Source organism: Falco peregrinus, chromosome 19 (genome assembly GCF_023634155.1).
Source record: "Falco peregrinus isolate bFalPer1 chromosome 19, bFalPer1.pri, whole genome shotgun sequence".
NCBI lineage: Eukaryota > Metazoa > Chordata > Aves > Falconiformes > Falconidae > Falco > Falco peregrinus.
Genome location: NC_073740.1, coordinates 637,847 through 659,024, shown reverse-complemented (window position 1 = coordinate 659,024; position 21,178 = coordinate 637,847). Strand labels below are relative to the sequence as shown.

At 68.9% G+C, this 21,178-nt stretch overlaps 2 protein-coding genes across 2 annotated transcripts; both read right to left on the bottom strand.

The window, feature by feature from the left end:
• Window positions 1-2,249: 2,249 nt before the first annotated feature.
• Window positions 2,250-6,460, bottom strand: ZNF385A (zinc finger protein 385A). The gene is given in 10 exon segments (XM_055792404.1): window positions 2,250-2,492; window positions 2,494-2,615; window positions 3,052-3,144; window positions 3,560-3,657; window positions 3,660-3,728; window positions 4,131-4,259; window positions 4,261-4,353; window positions 4,425-4,569; window positions 5,041-5,140; window positions 5,999-6,460. Coding segments are annotated over 10 exon segments (1,053 nt in total). The 5' UTR covers window positions 6,094-6,460; the 3' UTR covers window positions 2,250-2,383.
• Window positions 6,461-9,090: 2,630 nt separating this feature from the next.
• Window positions 9,091-19,811, bottom strand: ITGA5 (integrin subunit alpha 5). The gene is given in 30 exon segments (XM_055792329.1): window positions 9,091-9,192; window positions 9,703-9,817; window positions 10,119-10,227; window positions 10,708-10,802; window positions 10,805-10,859; window positions 11,093-11,119; window positions 11,121-11,199; window positions 11,286-11,366; window positions 11,780-11,859; window positions 11,938-12,030; window positions 12,352-12,502; window positions 12,582-12,649; window positions 13,070-13,207; window positions 13,289-13,440; window positions 13,555-13,610; window positions 14,060-14,167; window positions 14,236-14,281; window positions 14,719-14,910; window positions 15,314-15,522; window positions 15,637-15,689; window positions 15,833-15,889; window positions 16,087-16,130; window positions 16,228-16,272; window positions 16,764-16,889; window positions 17,112-17,157; window positions 17,425-17,486; window positions 17,897-18,023; window positions 18,134-18,247; window positions 18,710-18,837; window positions 19,723-19,811. Coding segments are annotated over 28 exon segments (2,565 nt in total). The 5' UTR covers window positions 18,791-18,837; window positions 19,723-19,811; the 3' UTR covers window positions 9,091-9,192; window positions 9,703-9,746.
• Window positions 19,812-21,178: the final 1,367 nt, after the last annotated feature.

The window sequence follows — 21,178 nt, the reverse complement described above, 5'->3', positions numbered from 1 at the left end:
GCACACACATGTCCTTGGAGGGCACAGCAGGGCTGTGAGGATACACAAAGAGGAGACCTGGGGCGGGGGGAGGCACATGTGTGGGGGAGGGGAGGCATGCGTGTGGGGGACTCCCTCAACCCCACTGGACACCCCCCAGACACGAGACTGAGAGCTCAAACCTTGTAATTTACTGGGGCAAAGCCAGGGCAGGGGGGCAACATGGGGACAGGGAGATACAGGGGAGGGTAACAGGGCCCTGTGCCCCGCCCTCAATACCCACCCCACCCCCCCACCCCCCGGCTTGCTATTGCTTTGCTTAAATCACAGTATTGACTTGGGGGGGGCACTAATAAAATGGGGGGCCAGTACCAAGTGGGTGAGAGGGGCAATAAGGGTGTGTGGGTGTGTGTACAGTGAGTGGGGGGCAGTGCAAGGTTTGGGGGGGTGGGGGTGGGCACAGTGCCAGTTGTGGCGATAAAGATGGAGGGGCAGTGCCGAGTCAGGGGCAGGGGGGCTGTAGTGATTACAAGGAGGGGCACAGTGATAGCAGCGCGCACAGTGATGGGCGGTAAGGCTGGGGATGGGGGCACAGTGGATAGTGGGGGGGGCACTAAGGATGGCAGGGTCACAGTGATGGGGGTGCTGAGCTGGGGGGGAGCACTAAGGACGGGGGGGGGGGGGGTCACAGTGATGGGGCAGTGCCAGGGGGCCTGGGGCAGTACTAGGGTTGGGGGGGGGGGGGGAGAGCACAGTGCTTGAGGGGCAGTACCTGGGGGTGGGGTGGGTGCTATTTACAGGGTGGGGGGTGCCCCAGCCTCCCCGCATTATTGCAATGGGCTGGGCCCGGAGGGGGGCCCCGGGGTGGGGGGTGATGGGTGCCCCCCCCCGGGGCGTGTGCGGGGCTCACTGCCCTCAGTGCAAGAGGTCATGGCTTAGGGTTGGGGGGGGGGGCACCCTTGGGGTGGGGGGGGCACCCCGGGGCTGTGGGGCTCCCTGCCCTGCGAGCCATCACTGATTGCTTAGCAGATCCCTGAGGTGCCAGGAGGGGGCACTGGGGACCCCCCCTGGACCCCCCACCCCACCCCGGGGCGCTGGGGGGTCCCCCGTCCCCATGGGAGTTGTGCAGTGGGGGCCGGGGTGTGTGTGGGGGGGGGCTCATAATTTTCCTGCCAAATATCCCAATTCCAGTTAAAAAATCATCGCTGAGCCCAAAGAGCAGCTGGGGTGGTGGTGGGGCAAATCCGGGGGCTGTTGCCAGGGGACAGTTGATGGGCGCAGCCTGTTGCTGGGGTCAGTTGGTAGGTACCATCACCGGGGGCGTTGCTGGGGGGTGTTGCCAGGGCGGTTGCTGGGTACCATCACCAGGCAGGGTAGCCAGGGGTGGTTGCTGGGGCGGTGGCTGGGTACCATCGCCAGGGGGTGGTTGTCAGGAGTGGTTGCTGGGCTCAGTTGCCGGGTGCAGCTGCCAAGGCCCGTTGCCGGGCACGGTTGCCAGGTCCCTTTGTCAGGTGCGGATGCCAGGCATAGTTGCTATGCAACCGTTGCCAAGTACCATTGCTAGATAACTGTTGCCACGTACCGTTGCCGTGTGTGGTTGCTGGGTCCCGTTGCCGGGTAACCATTGTCAGGTCATCATTGCTATGTCCCGTTGCCAGGTACCACTGATGAGCACGGTTGCTAGGTAACCATTGCTGGGTGCAGTTGCAGCTCATTGCCAAATGACCGTTGCTGGGCACTGGGCCCAGTCCCATTGCCGGGCAACTGCTGCTGGGTCCCGTTGCTGGGTAAACATCTCTTGGTTGCCAGGCAACCACTGCTCAGAGAGTTGCTAGGAGCCATTGCTAGGTGCCCGTTGCCAGGCAGGATGCCAGTCCCGTTGCCAGGTAACCATTGTCAGGCGGGTTGCTAACTAACCATTGCTTGGGGGGTTTGCTGGGCGGTTGCCAGGCAGGTTGCTGGGTAGGTTGCCAGGTAACTGTTGCCAGGCAGGTTGCTGGGTGGGTAGATCCTGTTGCCAGGGGGTGTTGCCACGCAGAATTCCAGGTTCTGTTGCTGAGTAACCATTGGTGGCTGGTTCCTAGGATACTGTTGCCGGTAGTCATTCTGGGATGGTTGCTGTGTGCTGTTGCCAAGCAACCACCACTGCCCAGTTGTCTGACAACGGTCACCGTGTTGTGCTGTGGGGTTGCCAGGTGACCGTTGCCAGGTGGATGCTGGTTGCAGTTGCTGGGTGATGGTTGCCAGGTAACAGCCGCTGGGCCCCGGGGGATGATTGGGCACCAGTTGCTGGGTACTGGTTGCCAGGGGGTTATGGTTAGATACCGGTTGCCAGGGGGTGATGGTTGGGTACCGGTTTCTGGGTGGTTGCCATGGGGTGGCGGTTGGGTACCGGTTGCTGGTGTCAGTACGGGGAGAAGAGGAGGGGGGCGTGGGCGGGGCGCAGGGGCCCGGGGGCGGGGCGCAGCAGGGCGGGTGCCAGGGGAGGCCCGGGCAGGAGGGGGGGCCCCGGGGGGGCGCAGTGCCAGCGGTGGGGCAGCCATGGCAGCGGCGGCAGCTGCCAGGGCCAGGGGGGGTGGCAGCAGCCCCCCCCCAGCCAGTGCCTTCGGCAGCTCCTTATGGAAGGGCAGCGGTGCCTGCAGGGGTGAGGGGGGTGTGTGTCAGAGATGGGGGGCACCCCCTGGCACCCTATAGTGCCTCCTCTGCCCCACAACGTTCCCTACAGCTACCCCCAGTGCCCCCACCCCCCTATAGTCACCTAGAGATAGCTCTAAGCACCCTATACCCAAGCACACCCTTGCCCCCTAGGTGACCCCCAGGACACCCTATAGATACCCCGGCCCACCCACCACCCCACAGCACCCCCAGGACACCCTACAGATACCCCGGCCCACCCACCACCCCCACTACCACCCCCAGGACACCCTACAGATACCTCCACACACACCCCTGCCCCACAGGACGCCCCCAGGACACACTATAGATAACCTGAGGCCCCCCACTCCCCCATGGGGACCCCAGGAGACCCTGTGGACACCCTATGGCCACTGTGCCCCCCAGCCTCCCACTCACCAGCTCCGTGGGGGTCCGGGGCTTCTTGTGGCGACTCAGCAGCGGGTTGGGTTTTCCAGCCACGCCATCCCGGTGCCGCCGGCTCGAGATGTGCTGGGTGCAGAGGGGGCTCAGCAGGGGGCCAGGAGTCTCCTCCAAGGGGGGCAGTTAGGGGAGCCAAGTGGGGCTAGGGGGTGCCAAAAGCATTTGGAGGGGGGTGTGTCTGGGGTCCGACAATGGTTTGGGGGGTCCCATGAGCGTCTGTGGGGGTTCTAGGGGTCTCATGGGGGTTTGGAAGGTCCTGGAGAGATCTCAGAAGGGTTTGGGAGGTGGGGTGGTCCTAGGGGGCTCAGCTGGGTTGGAGGGGGCTTGGGGGGAGGTCCCAGGGGGCTCAGAAGGGTTTTAGATGTCCCATGAGGTTCTTGGGGGGGGTCCCAATGGGATGGGGGAGGTTTGGGAAGGTCCTCACAGGGGCCTGAGGAGGGGGTATGGGGGGCCCAGGGGGAGGGGTTCGGGTGTCCCAGGGTACCTGCTTGAGCTGGAGCTCAGAGTTGAGGCGGACGTTGCAGATCTGGCAGTGGAAGGAGCGCTCGGGGGCCTCAGCTGGGGGGGTCCCCCGCAGCCCCCCCCCAGGCGCGGGAAGGCGCGGATGGGCCCCAGGCCGCTGCGTGCCTCCACCAGCGTCTTGTGCTTTGTCCCTGTGCATGGCAGGGGGGGGGTGTCACCCTGTGCCCCGGACCCCCCTTGGGACGCCCTGGACCCCAGGAACCCGCTGGGACCTCCCCAGGAACCCCTGCACCCCAGAACCACACCACCTCCCCCCCAGACCCCCCCTGCACCCAGAGACTCTCCTGGACGCCCCCACAGGAGCCTCTGCACCCAAATACCCCCACTGGCACCTTCCAGGACCATGTGTCCGCCAGAGCCCCCTGTGCCCCCCACTTTGCTCTGGACACCCAGGACCCACCTGCACCCCCAGCATCCCCCAGTGCCACCTGACAATCATCCCTGTGCCCCCACCCCACATCCCACAGACCCCCCCTGTGCCCCCTGTGTCCCCCAGACCCCCTGTGCTCCCCCAACCCCCGCGTCCCCCCCACCTTTGTTGTGGGCCTCCAGCTGCGAAAGGGAGTTGACGGCCACCTTGCACAGGGCGCAGTACAGCAGCCGCTTCGCCTTTGCCTTCTCCTCCTCCTCCTCAGACCCCCCCCGCCCCCCCCCCGCGCCCCCCTGTTGCTTCTGCAGCTGCAGCCGGGGGGGGAACAGGAGGCGAGGGTGGCCTGGGGGCACCGGGGGCTGCAGGTGCTGGGGGCTGGTCACCTGCTGGCACGGAGAGAATTAACAGGGTACCCTGGGGACCCCCAGGTGGGAGGGCAAGGGGCGGAGGTACCCACCTGTGCTGTCAGGCATCTCCCCAGCTGCGGTGGGCATGGGGCTGGGGGTCCCTGTGGTGTCCCCCCCACGGCGGGCACGGGTGGCCTCCAGCCCCTTCAGGCGTCGCGCGTGCCGGTTGCCCTGGTAGTGTGCTGCCGCCTGGCTCTGGGGACACCAGGGGCGCCGGGGGTCACTGCAGAGACCCCCACTCTGGGGACCTCCAACCTGGGCACCCTCCGCCCTGGGGTCCCCCAAGTCTGGGCACATGGCACCCACATGTCCCCCAACTCTGGGAACCCCTGCCCTAGGGACTCGGGACATTGCACCCAAGGGTCCCCCAGCTCTAGAGACCCTCACTCTGGGGACATAGGACACCCTGGAGACACAGCACCCCAGGACCACCAACCTGCGGACCCCCCACCCTGGGGACACAGGACACGGGAGGGGTCTGGTTGTGGGTGCCCAAGGGGGTCCCAGGCACCTGGGATGGGGGGTCCTGGGTGCCTGGGAGGGTTCCCAGGTTCTGGGGGGGGGGGGCGTCCCAGGTGCTGAAGGGGCTCCCGGGGGGGATTGAGGGGGTTCCCGGTATCTGGGGAGGGGCCCTGAGGAGTTTGCGGGGGGTCCCAGGGGTCTCACCTCAGAGTTGAAACGGATCTGGCAGACGCTGCAGGCGATGACGGGGCGCCGGGGTTTGCCCAGCGCCGCCCCCAGCACTGCCTTCGGCACCGGCTCCATCTGCCACACGGGGGGGTCACGTCCTGCGGGGGGGCACACCCGCACCCCCAACCCCCCCAAAGCCCCAGTACCCCGCACCCCCCAAAGCTCCTAGAGCCTCCCCAAAGCCCTCCCACACCCGCAAACCTCCCCGGCAGCCACACTCCCAAATTCCCCAAAAGCCCTCAGCCCCCCCAAGTGCCCAGCAGCCCCCAGCCACCCCTGGGGCACATGGGGCGATGGGGGGCTCAGGGGGTGCTGGGGTCACCGTGGGGCAGAGGGCTGGTGTGGGGGGGGGCTGTGGGCCGGGAGGGTGGCTGTAAGACATGGGGGGTGCTGCCGGGGGGTGCTGTGGGGGGCTGCGGGTGCCAGCTGGGGGGCTGTAAGGCATGGGGGCGGGCTGTGGGTGCTGGGACAGGGTGGTGGGGCATGGTGGGTGCTGGGGGGGGCGTGAGGCATAGAGGGTGCTGTGGGGGGCTGCGGGTGCTGGGCAGGGCTGTAAGGCACGGTGGGTGCCGTCGGGGGAGGCTGTGGGGCGCGGGGGGGGCTGTGTCTGCCGGGTCGGGCAGCCCCCCCCCGCCCTGTTCCGTAGCGACTCAGGAATCTCTCCCTGCCCAACCCCGGGGGACCGGCCTCGCCCGCCCGCCCGGCCCCGCCATGCTCCCCCCGGTGCCCCCCCCGCCAGCCCGGGGGGTCCCGGCGCTGCTCCCCCCCCCCGCTCCCCCTTACCCCCGGCGCGGCGGCGGGCCCGGTGCGACGGGGGGGGGGGGGGGGGGGGGATGGGGGGGGATGGGGGGTGGTACGGCGGCCGGGAGGGGGCGGGCCCGCGCGGTGACCCCTCCCGGCCGCCGTAGGACCCCCGGCCCCGCCGGACTCTCCCGCGGGCAGCGGCGGCAGCAGCCGCAGGGCGGCAGCGGCGTCGGGCAGCAGGAGGCGGCCGGGGGGGGCCCCCAGCGGCCCCGGGGCCCGCAGCATCGCCCGGCCGGCCTGGGGGGGGGGCACAGGGTGAGGGGTGGCCGCTCCCGCCCCCCGCGGCTCCTGGCGCCCCCGCCCGGCCCGGCCAATGGCGCCGCGCAGAAGTGGGGCAGCGGCGGGGGGGGCAGCTGGAGGCGCGTGGTACACGCGTGTCGCCGGTCACGCGTGTCGCCGGTCACGCATGGCACCCGCAGCTTCCTCCTCCTCGCCACCCGCCGCCCCCCCCACCCCCCCCGCAGCGTTCCCGCGGTCACTCACGTGTCCCGGCGCGTCCTCCCGCCACGCGTGTCCCCCCGGCCCGCCGCGCACGCGCACAGGCGCGCGGGCGCGCGCACATGTCGGGACACGCGTGGGCGGGCCGCGCGTGGGCGGTCGGTTGCCATGGGGACGGGCCCCCACCCTGCCCCACCCCTGCCCCGCGGGGAGCCCCGGCGGCGGGGAACAGCCCCGTGCCCCCCCCCGCAGCCCCCCGTGCCTCTCCCCGCCCCCCCAGCTCACATTCCCGCTTCCCCGCCTGACCTCAGCCTGCGGGGCCGGGACACGCGTGGGGCTACGGTGGGCACGTGCCCCCCCCCGACTCGGACCCCCCCGCACATGCGCCTTGCGACGACACCAACACCCGCCCCCCCCCGCCGCCGCGCGCCGGCCAGCTGCTGCGTCACCGGGGGGAGGGGGGGCGTGTCTAGGGGGGGCTGGGGGCGTCTGGCGGGGCTGGGGGTGCAGGCGGGGTTTTGGGGTGCTTGCTGGGTGTTGGGGGGGGGGCTGGGGTGTGCAGGGAGAGGGCACAGGCCTGGGGGGGGCTCGTGGCGCCGGGGCCCCCCCGCCGTGCCGCGGGGGGATGAATTATTGATGCCGACGCGTCCCGGCTGCTAATGAGGGCAGTAATGGTGTCACCCGACACGCAGCACACGCGTGGGCGCTCAGCCGTGCCCTGCCTGGCACAGCGTGTGCTCCCCCATGTCCAGCCTGGCACACGCATGTGCTCCCCCATGTCTGACCTGGCACACGTGTGTGCTCCCCCCATTGCTGATCTGACACACACACACGGCCCCCCCCATGACATGCATGTGCTCCCCCACCCTGACACACGCATGTGCCCCCCCCCATGCCACAGCTCTGGGTTGGACACATTTATTGGGGGGGCCTGAGGTTACCCCCCCTCCAAATTAAATACAAACTGAAGCCACACACACACACCCCGGCGCCTGCCTGTGCCCCCTGGCCCCCCAGCGCTAGTGCAACCCCCATCCCTCCCCCCCGCCCCCCCCCCCCCCCCCCCCCCCCCCCCCCCCCCCCCCCCGCCAGGGGACGGGGACGCCCCGGGGACATGGGGGGGTGGCTTTGCATGTGTCGTCCCCCCCCCCTGCCTCCGGGTGCAGGGTCAGTGCAAAGTGAGGTGCCCATGGTGGGGGGCACGGGCAGTGCAGCACGTGCTGGGTGCCACCGTGGCCAGGCACCACTGCCGGAGGGTGACACTGCCACATGGTGTGTGTCCCCCACTCCTGTGCCAGGCACAGTGATGATGCTGGCACCAGTGCCCGGCGCGGTGACGGTGCCTGGCCATGTGTTGTCCATCCCACCGGTGGTCCTGGCTGCGGTGCTGGTGCCCAGGGTGGCAATGCCAGTAACAGCAGTGATGTCACTGGCATGGCACCGGTGCCCGGGGGTGGCAATGCCAGTCACAGCAGTGATGCCACTGGCACGGCGGCGGTGCACACCATGGCGGTGGTGTGCCGGTGTCCGGTGTGGTGGCTGTGCCCAGCATGCAGGTTGTGCCAGCTGATGGCAGCTGCGCCCAGCGTGGTGGCTGTGCCTGGGCTGCTGCCGCTCAGCACAGTGGTGTCCAGCGTGTCGGTGACCGTCTTGGCATGACCCCACGTGCCGGTGGTGGCAGCACCCAGCCGGCTGGTGACGCCTGTGCTGGTGGTACCCAGTCCAGTGGTGACGCCTGTCCTGGTGGGACCCAATCCAGCAGTGCTGGGACTGTTGCCAGCCGGCACGATGGTGGCCAGCGTGTTGGTGGTGCCCAGTACGGGGGTACCCGGTGCGTCGGTGCCCAGCCCAGCAGTGCTTGTCCTGGCGCAGTGCCCGGCGGTGCGTGGCCCACAGTGCGGTGGGGTGACACCGGTGGTGCGGGGCCCCGTCAGGCCTCCGAGGCCGCCTGGGGCTTCAGCTGCGCCTTCTCCATGCCGTGCCATAGGGCCCCGAGCGCTTGAAGAAACCCAGCTGGGGGGGGTGTCAGGGTGGACCCCTGCCCCCCATGTCCCCTGGGACCTCTATGGACCGGCGCCCCCCCCCCCCCCCTCCCCATGTCCCTGTGCCACCCCCAAGTCCCTTGTGCACCCACCATGTCCCTTGTGCCCCCCCCCCCCCATGTTGCTGCACCCCTCCATGTCCCTGGACCCACCCCCCCACGTCCCCCCCCCCCCAATGTCCCTTGTGCCCTCTCGTGAAGACCATGTCCCTTGTGTCCCCCATGGCCCTGGCACCCCCATGGCCCCTGTGCCCCCCCCGTGCCCCCCCCTAGACCCACCTTGTAGAGGCCGTAGCAGAGCAGGGCGAGCAGCAGCAGTCCCAGCAGCACTGCCAGCACCACCACCCACACTGGCACCCCATGGCCGCCCTCGGCGCGTGCCCACTGCAGCCCTGTCAACACCTGCCACCAACAGCGCCACCCATGAGGTCACCTGTGGGGTCACCCCACTCCCACTGCAGCCCCATCACCACCTGCCACCCCCAGCATCACCCACAGGGTCACACTCACCCACCACCCACTGCAGCCCTGTCACTACCTGCCACCCACAGTGTCATCCATGGTGTCACCCCATGGCCACACCAGTCCTGTCCTCACCTGCCACCCCCAGCATCATGCACAGTGCCACCCATGGGGTCACCCACCACCCACAGTATCACCCCACACCCATGGTAGCTCCATCCCCCACCCCACCCCCCAGGTGCCCCCTGCGTGTCCGTCCCCCCCATCCCCCCCCCCATCACCTGTAGGCGCTGGCTGGGGTAGTGCTGGGGCCAGATGCGGTACGGCAGCCGCAGCACCCGGTACTCAGCCTCACAATGTAGCGCCTGCACCCGCGTCTCCCGCTGCAGCACCCGTTGATCAGCACTCTTGGGCACTCACGGGCACCCACATGGCACTCGTGGGCACCTGAGGGCCCCCATGTGGCACCCACGGGCACCCACGGGGCACCCACTGACATCCAAAGGCACCCACGGGCACCCGAGGGCACTCACAGGCTCCTGCGTCCAGCACCATATGGGCACTGTGGTGCCAGGGCAGCCGCTAACCCTCCCCCCCACTGGTGACAAGGGCACCCACCCTGGGGGGCTGCGGCGCAAGGTGGGTCCCAGGATGGGTTCAGGATGCGGGAGGCACCAGGGGCTGGTGTGGGTGCTGGGAGGCAGATGCATATGTTGGGGTCCTGGAGGGTCCCAGGGGGGTCCCCAGGGGTTCCAGGGAGGCCTGGGGGGGGTGTCCCAGGAGGTCTCATGTCAGGGGATCCAGGGGGGGGGCTGGGGGGGTCCCAGGGGGCCTCATGTCAGGGAGTCCCAGGGAGGGCCCCAGGAGGTCTCGGGAGGGTCCCGGGGTCTCACCTGCCGCAGGGAGGGGGCCCAGAGACGGAAGGCCAGGCGCAGGCTCACCCGCTGCTGCTTCTCCAGCCCCCCCCATGGGGCAGCTCAGGCGGAAGCACTCGGCCTCGGGGCACCCCTGTGACCCCCACGTGTCACCCACAGCATGGACACCCATGTCACCCACAGCCAGGTCACGCCCCCCACATCATCCACAGCAGGGACAGCTGCCCCCCCAGGTGTCACCTGCCTTGGGGACACCCGGCCCCCCAGACATCCTCTGCCTTGGGGACACCCAGCACAGCAGTGCCACACTGTGGGGACAGCACACCTCGGGGGGCACATGCCAGGCTGGGGGTGCCACAGGGCTGGGACACACACACATGGACGGGGACATGCAGGCAGAGGGGACGTGGGCACAGGGACATGCGGGCACTCACCAGGGTGTAGGGGGGTGCAGGGGGGCTGCTGCCCCGCGTGTCCCTGGTGACCACGTCCCCTGTGTCCCGGCGCTGCAGGCCCGTGTGCCTCAGGGCTCTGCTCCTGCTCCTGTGGGAGGGCACAGCTCTGGGGACAGCCCTGTCCTGCGGCCACCCCTGCGGGCACCCAGGGCCAGGCCCTGCCACCCTCAACCTCCCCCTGCCACTGGTGTCCCAGTGCAACCCCATGTCCCCAGTGTCACCCCATGTCCCCAGCACCCTCCAGTGCCTTCCAGTCTTCTATCTCCCAGTGCCACTCAGTGTCACCCAATGTCTCCAGCACCCTCTAGTGCCCCCCAGTTCTCCATCTCCCGGTGTCACCCAATGTCCCAGTGCCACCCAATGCCCCCACCACGTCCCAATGCCCCCAGTGCCCCCCAGTTCTCCATCTCCAGTGTCACCAGTGTCACTTAACATCCCCACCACCTCCCAGTGCCCTCCATTCCTCCATCTCCCAGTGCCACCCAGTGTCCCCAGTACTCTCCAGTCCTCCATCTCCCAGTGCCACCCCATGTCCCCAGCACCCTAGTCCCCCTCCCTGCGGGCGCACCGCCAGGCGCAGGTTGTCCAGAGGGTGACTGGTGGAGCAGTTGCGGGGTCCCGAGTGGCCAGTGACATAGAGGAGGGGGTGGCCCCGGTAGCTCAGGGACAGCTCAGCTCCAGGGTGCCGTGGCTGATGGCGCTGGGACCCTCGTTCACTACCTGATGGCACCGAGGGGGGGGGAACACATGGCAGCGTGGGGTAACACCCACAGCATGGGGACGTGGCGCCCACAGGGGCACCCATGGGCACGGGGACATGGACACACGTGGGGTCAGGGACACAGGGGACCCCTGGGGTTGGGGACACAGGGACCCCCGGGGTCGGGGACACAGGGACCCCCCGGGGGTCAGGACAGGGACCTTCAGGGTTGGAGACCCAGGGAACCCCCCACCTCATAGATGTGCTCCACGGGCGGCCCCCAGGTCCTGCAGCTGCCGGGGTGGCTGCTCAGGTGTCCAGCCCCCCTCAGGGACAATGACAACATCAGGCCGTGACACCCTGGGGACACAGAGAGGCATGGGGGGGTTGGACAGGGCTCAGCACCCCGTGCTCCCCTCGGACCCCCCAGCGTGGGTGGCACTCACCCAAAGGCAGAGAGGCGGGTGGCTGCCCGCACCTCCAGTGGCACTGTCACCACCTCGCTCTGCGAGTTGTTGGCGTTCTTGCTGCCGGCACACAGGGAGGGGTCACGGCATGCCCCCCCCCGGCTGCTGGCACTGGGGGCACACCCCTCCCCAGAAACCCCCGCAAGCCTGAGCCCTGGTGTGACCCTCTCCCCAAGTCTGAATGGGACCCCCACACACCTTTGGGACTCCCCTCAAAGGTCCCAGATGGGATGTGGCAGGTTGGACCTCCACACACCCCAGGGTGCCCAAGGTGGCCCCCCCCACTCCAGAGTGCCCCCCCCGGTAGGATCTCCCCTGACCCCCCCCAACCAGGATGCCCCACTGCGATCCCTTAGCTAGGACTGCCCCCTCCCAGGACCCTCACCCCAGGATGCGCCAGGGGGGACCCCCCACCCCAGGATGCCCCAGAAAGGACCCCCCCACCCCAGGGTGCCCCAGCTGGGTCCCCTCACCTGCGGATCTGCAGCTCAAAGCGGATGCTTTTGCTGCTGTCACTGAGGTGGGGGACAGTGAAGCGCAGCCCCCCCCAGATCTGCGGGCAGAAGGGAAGGGGTCACGCTGGGCCTCCCAACACCCCCACATGCCCCCACCCCCCGTGCCCCCCACTCACGCTGGCACCCGCCTTCATGGGGTTGCCCAGGTCGCAGATGAGGGGGCTCGAGTTGTTGCCCACCCCAAGCTCACAGCTCAGTGCAGAGAAGTTCTGAGGGGGGAGGGATGTGTCAGAAGCCATGGCACTGGGGGGGCCCACGGGGCACCCACAGATGCCCACCCCTGTGCACCCACCCCACACCTGCGGACACCCCCATGCACCCACTCCATGTCTGAGGGCGCCCCCATGTACCTGGGGACACCCCCATGCACCCACCCCATGTGTGGGGGCACTCACAGGCACCTGCCCTCTATCCAAGGGACACCCCCAGGTACCCACCTCATACCCAGGGGCACCCACCCCATACCCAGGGGGCACCCCCTGACCCCCCATGCACCCACCCCACACTCTGGAGCACCCCTGCACACGCACCCCATGTGGGCGCAGCACCCCGGTGTACTGGGCATGGGGAGGGGGGCGCACGTGCAGCTCGGCCTCGTAAGCCCCCCCCTCGCCCTGGTTGCGGGCATTGAAGGTCAAGTTCAGGCTGTTGCGGTCTCCCAGGTAGACGGCGTGGCGGTCCCTGTGGGGGACCCTGTGTCACAGCCACCCTGTGCCATGGCCCCATGGGGTCCCTTGGGACCCCCCAGCCCCCCTCTTACGCAGATGCCTCCAGCTGCAGGTCAGGCACGCAGATGTTGTCCTCCCCACAGTCCAGCTGGATGTGAGCCTGCATGGGGGACACAGGGACAAAGGGGGACATGAGTGTGATGGAGGCCATAGGGGACATGGGGACAAAAAGGCACACAGGGACAGTGGGGGGCACGAGGGTGATGGGAGACATGGGGGACACAGGGACGATGGGGACACAGTGACAGAGGGATGCGGGGGACAGTGGGTGACACAGGGACAGCAGGTGACATGGGCAGCGGGTGATGTGGGACAACAGCTGATGCAGGAGACAATGGCTGGCAAAGGCGTGACACTGGGTGCCACAGGGTAAAACTGGGTGCCATGGATGGCAGAAGGTGCCATGCGGTGACAGTAGGTACCACGAGGTAGGACAGGGTGTGGGGGTTCGCACAGGGTGCCACGGGGTGACGCTAGGTGCCAGGGGGTGCTGGGGGGTGCCAGGGGGTGCTGGGTGTACCTTGGTCTCCAGTCGGGTGTGGGTATGAGCAGCCAGGACTGGATGCAGCCCATGGGTATCAGGGGGCGCGTGGGGGTCCAGAGCGAAGCTCAACCCCACAGCGATGGGTGACAGCTTATCCCGAAACTCTGACTCGTTCTGCCAGGGGGGGTGACACAGGGATGAGCAAGGTGGGGGGGGGGGGTCCCACTAGGTGCCCCCCTTCCACTCCTGGCATACCCGCAGGAAGACAGCCATGGTGTGGCAGCGGGTGCCGGCGCCATTGGGGACAGGCAGGGTGAGGGTGCGGGTGGGCTGCCCCCCTGGGAGGAACAGCGCCCGCCGCCCCCCACCAGCCTTCGCCCCATCCATGCTCAGCTCCACCGTGAACCCTGGGTTGGAGGAGGGACACCCATGTCAGGGCCACTGGCATCCAGGGCCCCCGGTGGCCAAGGGTCCCTGACATGTGTCCCCCCCCATGTCCCCTGTCCCCCCCCCCCACTTACCGATGGGGCCGGGCAGGTGACGTCCCGAGGCGTTGAGGCAGAAGCTGACATTGATGCTGGGGGGGTGGGAAGGGGGGACACCCATGGGACCCCCCTGCCTGCCCCATGGGTGCCCTAGCATACATGTGTGTGTCCCATCTCCCTGTGCCCCCCTCAGTGCCCCCCATCCCTCACTGTCCCCAAGAGCTCTGGATGGACCCCACTCTGCACCCCCCACGGTGTCCCCTGTACCCCCTTGCTGCTCCCAGACTGCTTGCGACCCCACCCAAGTACCCTCTACCTCCTTATCCCTGGGATATCCCCAAGGCCACCATACCTCTACTTGTCCCCATGTCCCCAGGAACCCCCTCGGTGCAACCTCCCCAGGGAGAAACCCCCCTCAGTGCCCTCAGCCACTGGGTTGCCCCAGTAAGTCCCTCCTCACCAAGGTTCCCGATGTCCCCAAGCCCCCCACATGACCCCTCAGTGCCTGTCCCCGTGCCCAGTGCCCCCCAGTGTCACGCACCAGGGGACGTGAAGGCCGGTGCCCTCCAGGACACAGCTGCGCTCCTCCGGGTTGAACATGGTGGGGAAGACGCTGAGCATGGCGCTGGCGTGGACGATGGGACGGCCCCTGGGGACAGGGCATCAGGGACAGCCCAGGGACACCCGGGGACACCCCCCCAGGCTGGTGGCACCCACCTGTACACCACGGCTGTATCCACCCCAAAGGCACCCACGAGGAGGTCTGCGGGGAGAGGGGGACAATGGTGTCACCAGAGATGGGGTGACACAGCCAGAAGGGGTGGCAGTGGTGGTGGGACACCCGTGGGGGGAGGATCTGGGGATGGGTGTCCCCTTCATGGGGTGGCATGGCCATGGATGAGGGTCCCCAACCACGGGACACCCACCATGGGGACATCTGGGGCTGAGTGTCCCCTCCATGTGGTGGCACGACCAGGCTGGGGGTGTGTGTCCCCCCCCAGCTGCTGGGCACCGATGGAGTGGCAGAGACAGAGCTGGGTGTCCCCAACTGCTGGACACCCACAGGGCAGGACAGATGGGTCGGGGTGTCCCCCACCGCGGGATGGCATGGACAGGCTGGGCACCCCCAGCCGCTGAGCACCCTGGGGTGGGACCCGGGGGGGGTGCCCACGCGGGGGTGCCGGCGGGTGCCTAACTTACCTGGGTAGCCGTTGCCGTCGAGGTCCGTGGCCCCACGCAGGGCGGCTCCGAAGAAGTCGGGGTGCCGGCCAGGCGCCCAGTGCCCCCGCAGCACCTGGGCTGGCTGGGGGTGCAGCCCAGCCCCCCGCCCGCTGTAGATGTACACCAGCCCCTGCCGGCCCTCGGTGCCCAGTGGGGCCCCCACCGCCACGTCTGCACCATGCCGCTCAGAGGGGGCACGGGGGGCCACGCTCCCTCTGGGCACCCCTGTGGCCCCCTAGAGCCCCGGCAACCCCCCCGTGCCACCCTACGGTGCAGGGACCCCCCATGCCCCGTATGGCCCCTGTGCCACCCTATAACTTGGGCACCCCATGCACCTTGTGTGCCCCCCCTCTGCGCTGGGCACCCCATGCACTCCCTGTGCCCCCTCCCCAGGCACCCCCACCCTGGGCACCCCATACACTCCCCGTGTCGCCCTATACCCTGACTCCCCCATGCCCCCCACCCCCGGGGCACCCCCTTCCCCACCCCCAGGCACCCCTTTACCCCCTGTGCCACCTCCCACCCTGACCTCCCCCGCCCCCAACCCGTGCCCCGCCCCCCCCCAGGTACCCACCGTTGAAGCCGTCCAGGTCAAGGTCCCCCAGGGGGGCGATGGCACTGCCGAAGCGCCCGAACTCCTGGGGCCCGGTGAGGGCCATGGCGGGGGTGGGCAGGGCCCCCCCGGGCAGCTGCAGGTACAGGTACACCCTGCCCACCTCCTGCACGCGCCCCTCCCCTGTCCGCGCCATGAAGAGGGGAGCCCCCACCAGCAGGTCGGCCAGCCTGCGGGCAGCGGCTGTCAGCCCCCAGCCTGCGGACCACGGCATGGGTGGGGGGGCACCCATGGGTGCCCGGCGGGAGCACCCATGTGGGTGGGGGCTGGGGGCATGCACTCACCCGTCGTTGTTCACGTCCGTGGCTGCCACTGCGTAGCCGAAATATGCTGCCATCTGATGGGTGGGGAGCGGGGTAATGGGGGGTGCTGGGGGGACCCCCCGCACTCTCCATTTTCCCCTGCACCCAGCACCCCACGGGGGCATCCAGCAAGCTGCCTGGACGCCCCCTGGGCCCCCCCGGACACCCCCAGCCCCACCTGCTCCCCTGAGAAGTTGTAGAGGGACTTCATGTTGGTGCCGTTGAGGATGGTGACCTGGGGACACAGGGGACAGGACACACTGTGGCAGTGGCCAGGGAGCCTCATCAGCTGGGGCCCCCTGTGCCCCTCCATGTCCCCTGTCCCCCCAATGGCCCCTGTGTACCTGTGTCCCTTGTCCCCTCCATGTCCCTTACGACCCCCATCCCCCCCATCCCCTGTCCCCCCCACATCCCCCGCCCCTGCAGCCTTACGTAGCCATAGGTGAGGTTGCCCTTAGGGACACCAGCCACAAAATCTGCAAGGGACAAAGTGATCCTGTCAGGGGGGTGTCCGGGTGGGGGGGCTGTGGCACTCCCATGTCACTCTCCCACTGGCACCCCAGTGGCACCCACCTTGTGTTGTGTCCCCGCTGAACTCGCCAACTGCCACGGAGTAGCCTGTGGGGTGGAGAGGTGTCAACTGTGTTGTCACCTGTGCCACTGATGCCACCCTGTGCCCAGTCCCTGTCCCCTTGTGCCCCCCGTGTCCCCATGTCCCTTGTGTCCCTGTGTCTCCCTGTGCCCCTGTCCTGTATCCCTAAGCCCCTGTGTCCCCATATCCCCACGTCCATCCCTCTCTCCCCTGTCCCCATACCCTGTGTTCCTGTCCCCTATGTCCTCACACCTCATGTCCCTGTCCCACCATGACTCCCACACCCCCATGCCCCAAGTGTCCCTGTGCCACTGTGTCCTCATGCCTGTTTCCTCTGTCCCTTCTGTCCCCATGCCCCTGTGTCCCCATGCCCCTGTGTCCCCACATTTCCCATGTCCCCATGCCCCTGTCCCTGCCCCCCACAATCTCCCCTGTCCCCATGCCCCTGTCCCTGTCCCCCTCCCATCTCCCACGTCCCCACGCCCGTGTCCCCCACACTCCCTGTCCCCAGGCAGACCCATGTAGCTGTCATCGTGTGTGGGGGCTGCCTGGCGCGTCTGGAGCTGCCCAGCCACCTCCTGGATGAAGTACTCTGGGTAGCTGGAGGCTGTGATCTGCTCCTGCGTCGCCGACATCACCTGCCCTGGGGGCACGGGCGGCCCCTCAGCACCCAGGGGTACTGCCCACCGTGCCGGGCTGGCAGGCAGGGTGGGCAGAGGCAGACAGGGGGGTACTTAGGGGCAGGCAGGGGGGGGTGTAGGGACAACCAGAGGGTTCAAGGACAGGCAAGGACAGGCAGGGAGGTGCAGGGACAGGCAGGGGTCTCTCAGGGGAAGGCAGGGTGAGGCAGGGTCTGGGGTCTCACCTTGCCAGAAGTAGCTGCCAGGCCCCCCCAAGAGCACCCGTCCTGTCTGCAGGGAGACCCGGGGGTGGGAGCCTTCAGCCTGGGGCACCCGTCAGCACCCCCTATATGCTTCCAGACCCCTATATACACCCCCCACCCCCACATACCCTATGTGACCCCCATAATGCCCCAATGTACCCCTGCCTCTTCATGCCCCCCATCCCTCACCCCCCCATCCCCATGATAGCCTCTATCCCTTACCCCCCCACCGCCATGATACCCCCCATGTCACCCAATATCCCCTGTGCCCCACCGGTGCCCCCCATGTCCCCACCTGGGTGAACTCCGCGCTGAAGCCCCCCTGGCAGTAGCCCTGCCCCGCTGCAGAGTTCAGGTCTGTGGGGAGAGGGGGGCAATGGTTGGGGGACCTGGGGGGGGGGGGGGGGCGGGGCTGAGGTCCCATGGGTGCTATTTGGGGGGCTATGGGGATGTCACTCATTGGGGTGCCAGGCTGGGGGTGCCCAGGGTCCCATGGGTGCCAGCCTGGGGGCCATGGGGATGACCCCGCAGAGGCGCCAGGTAGGGAGGATGCTGGGGGGCGTCCCTGGGTGCCAGGTAAGATCCAGGGGGGTCATCCTGGCAGTATCAGGCACAGGAGGTGATGTCCAGGGACCCAGGGGCACCAGGCAGGGGGGTCTGGAGATGTCATCCATGGGTCCTGGGCAACCAAGATGCCCAGTGGTGCCACCTATGGATGCCGGGCTAGGGGGTGCTGGGGGGTCTGGGGGCAGGGGGCGGGGTCCCACCTGAGCGGCAGGGTGCATACTCCACAAACTTAGAGAAGTTGCCGATGGAGAGGAAGCAGGTGCCCACTGGCTCCCGTCCCCCCCCTTCCTCCTTGGGGGGGCTCCAGCTGTACAGTGGGGCACAGGCCTGGGGCAAGGGGGAAAGAGGGGTCTGTGAGTGGTGGGGGGCACAGGGGGTCCGCACACAGACAGAACCCTGCCCCCTGCTTCCCCCCCAACCCCCTGTGCCCCCCATACCAGGATGGAGGCGTTGTGTGCCCGCACAGTGGCCCCAAACCACTGCAAGGACTTGAACTCGACGGGGGTCGGGGGTCTCTGTGCTGTTGCCCCCGAAGTCATGGGTGCGGGCTCCTGTGAGGAGGGGGGAAGCAGGGGGTCAGGCCAGCACTCACTGCCCCAGCACCCATGAGACCCCTGCCCCAGCACCCACTGCTCCCCCCCAGGTTTATCATTAACCAGGCAGGACAGGAGCCCAGAGGCAGTGCCAAGGCCACGGGGCCAAGAGGGGTGGCATTGAGGATGATGACGTGGGGCTGGGGGGGCTGTTCGAAGGGCCCACGGGGGGCTACTGCGTCCTATGGGTGCTGGGGGCCATGCCCCTGTCGCCATGCAGTGCATGTCCCCAGGCCTGGCTGTGCCCTGTCCCCATGCCCAGGGGGTCCCGTCCCCACCTATGTCCCCATGCCCCTATCCCCACCCTGTCCCCATACCGGAGGGGTCCTGACCCCACCCGTGTGCCCACCCCTGTCCCCATGCCCAGGGGGCGTGCCCCCACCCGTGTCCCTGTCCCCATCGGTGTCCCCCTCCCCTTACCGATGTGGTCAAAGTCGATGGGGGTGCAGTCATCACCGGGGGGCCAGGGGCAGTGGTAGACTGCCCCCCCCTGGGTGACATTGGGCTGGCTCGTGTTGGCTTTGGGGGCACCCACCAGGATGCTGACGCTGGGGGGGGTGTGCGTGAGTGGGATGCTCGGCGGGGTGGCTGTCCCCATGGGGACACGGTGGCTGTCACCCGTGGGGCACTGGGGGGGCTCGCAGAGGAGGGAGGGGGCCCAGGAACCCTGGTGGGGCGTGTCCTGGGGGGAGGGAAACCCCTGCCCCCCCCGGGGTCCCACGGGACCCTGACTCAGCCTGGGTGACCCCTTCCGGCTCTGTGGGAGAGGAAGCGCTGAAAGCACCCACGGCCGGAGGGGGGGGGCGGGGAGGGGGGGTCCGGGGAGGGGGCCCACCCGCCATGGGGCACCCAGGCCCCGCAGCTGGGGGACACCAGTTTGCCCTGCCCCCCCCCCCCCGGGTGTGGGTCACGCGTGGGGGGCAGGGCCATTCTCGGACGACCGGGTCCCCCCGAGCCCCCACCGCCCCCGGGGGCAGCTCCTGACTCCGGTTACAGGAAACGCTCCGGCCGGGGCAACGGGGCCCCGGGACCCCCGGCAGGGGCCGGCGGGGGGGAACGGGGACGGAGCCGGGGCTCAGCCCCCGCCCAGCGCCCTGAGCCCCGCCGGACACCCCCGGGGCTGGACCGGTCCCGGTCCCCGTTACCCCGGCCCAGCCCCCGGTCCCACCCCGTTTTCGGTACCCGCCCCGATGTCCCGTTCCCGCTACCCCGTCCCGGTCCCGCCCCGATGTCCCATTCCCGTTACCCCGTCCTGGTCCCCGGTCCCGTTTCCCACTGCCGGTTCCCGCTCCCCGGTGTCCCGTTACCGGTCCACCGCCCACTCCCGGTTCCCATTACCCGCTCCCGGTCTCACTGCTGCCCACTTGCCGCCCCCGCCCTGCTCCCGGGGCCGCTCCCCGTCCCGCTGGGCCGCTCCCGCTCCCCGTCCCCGCCCGGTGCCCGGTGCCCGGTGCCCGTCCCCGTCCCGGCTGACGGGGCCGCTTCGGGTGCCCGGACCCGTCCCGGTGCCGCTCCCAGTCCCGTCCCGTCGCGGGGCCCGGGGCCGCCGCCGATACCTGCGGGGCCGGGGCAGGTAAAAGTCCAAGGCGAAGCCGAAGAGGGACCCGGGGGCCCCGCGGAAGGCGACGGGCCGCGCCGCCTCCAGGTTGAAGGCAGCGGCGGGCGGCGGCAGCAGCAGCGGCAGCAGCAGCGGTAGCAGCGCCCGGGGCCGGGACCGGGGGCGGCGCGGGGGGGCCGGGGCCGGGGCCATGGCGGAGCGGGGCTGGCCGAGCTCGGCGCTGCCTCCCGCTCCCGAGTCCCCTCGGAAAATGCCCGGGGGGGCCCGGCCCGCCCCGCCCCGCCGTGACTCACCGGGGAGGAGCCAGAGCCCCGTCGGACACCGGCACCGACACCACACCGGGGGCACGGGGCGCCGGGAGAGGCCGGGGAGGAGCGGGACATCAGGGACAGGAATAATCCTGGGGCACCGGGACGCTCCGAAGGGGCCGGAACGTCGGGGATGAAGACACCCGAGGGGCACCGGGACAACCCGGGGGCACCGGGGCACCTGAAGGGCACCGGGACACCCTGGGATACCGGGACATCAGGAATGGGGACACCCTGGGGCATTAGGACACCCAAGGGACACCGGGACATCAGGGACAGGGAATAACAGGATACCCTGAGGGCACAAGGACACCGGGGACAGGGACATCGGGACACTGGATACTGGGGACCAGAGCACTTGAGGGGCACCAGGACGGACACTGGGAACAGGGACACCAGAGACTGGGATCCCCAGGGGGGGCAGGACACCAGGAACATGGACACTGGGGGGATACTGGAGAGACCGGGACACCAGAAATTGGGACACCTGAGGGGATGGGGACACTGGTAATAGGGACACTGGGGACCACAACACACTTAGGGGTACTGGGACACTGGAGAGGACTGAGACACCAGGAACTGGGATACTGGGGCCTCACCAGGGGGAATGGGACACTGTGGGGACAGCGAGAGACCAGGGGAGATGGGTGCCGAGGTGGCAACAGGACACTGGGGACGGGGACACTGGGGAGGGATGAGGGGACACAGGACACTGAGGACAGGACACCAGTGAAGGGACTGGGACAGGGGACAAGACCCCAGGTGACATGACGGGCAGTACACTGGGACAATGGGGGGGATGAGAGGACCTGGGGGTGATGGGGGTAGGGACAGGACAGCAGGGCATGCTGGGACACTGGGACACAGGACACTGGGAGTACTGGGACACTGAGAGGACAAAGGGACACAGGACACCATGGGGCACCCGGGTGGGACAGGCACAAGGGGACACGGGGATACACGTGGGGACACAGGGCACTGCGGAACACAGGACACCAGTGGGACACTGGATGACACGGGGGG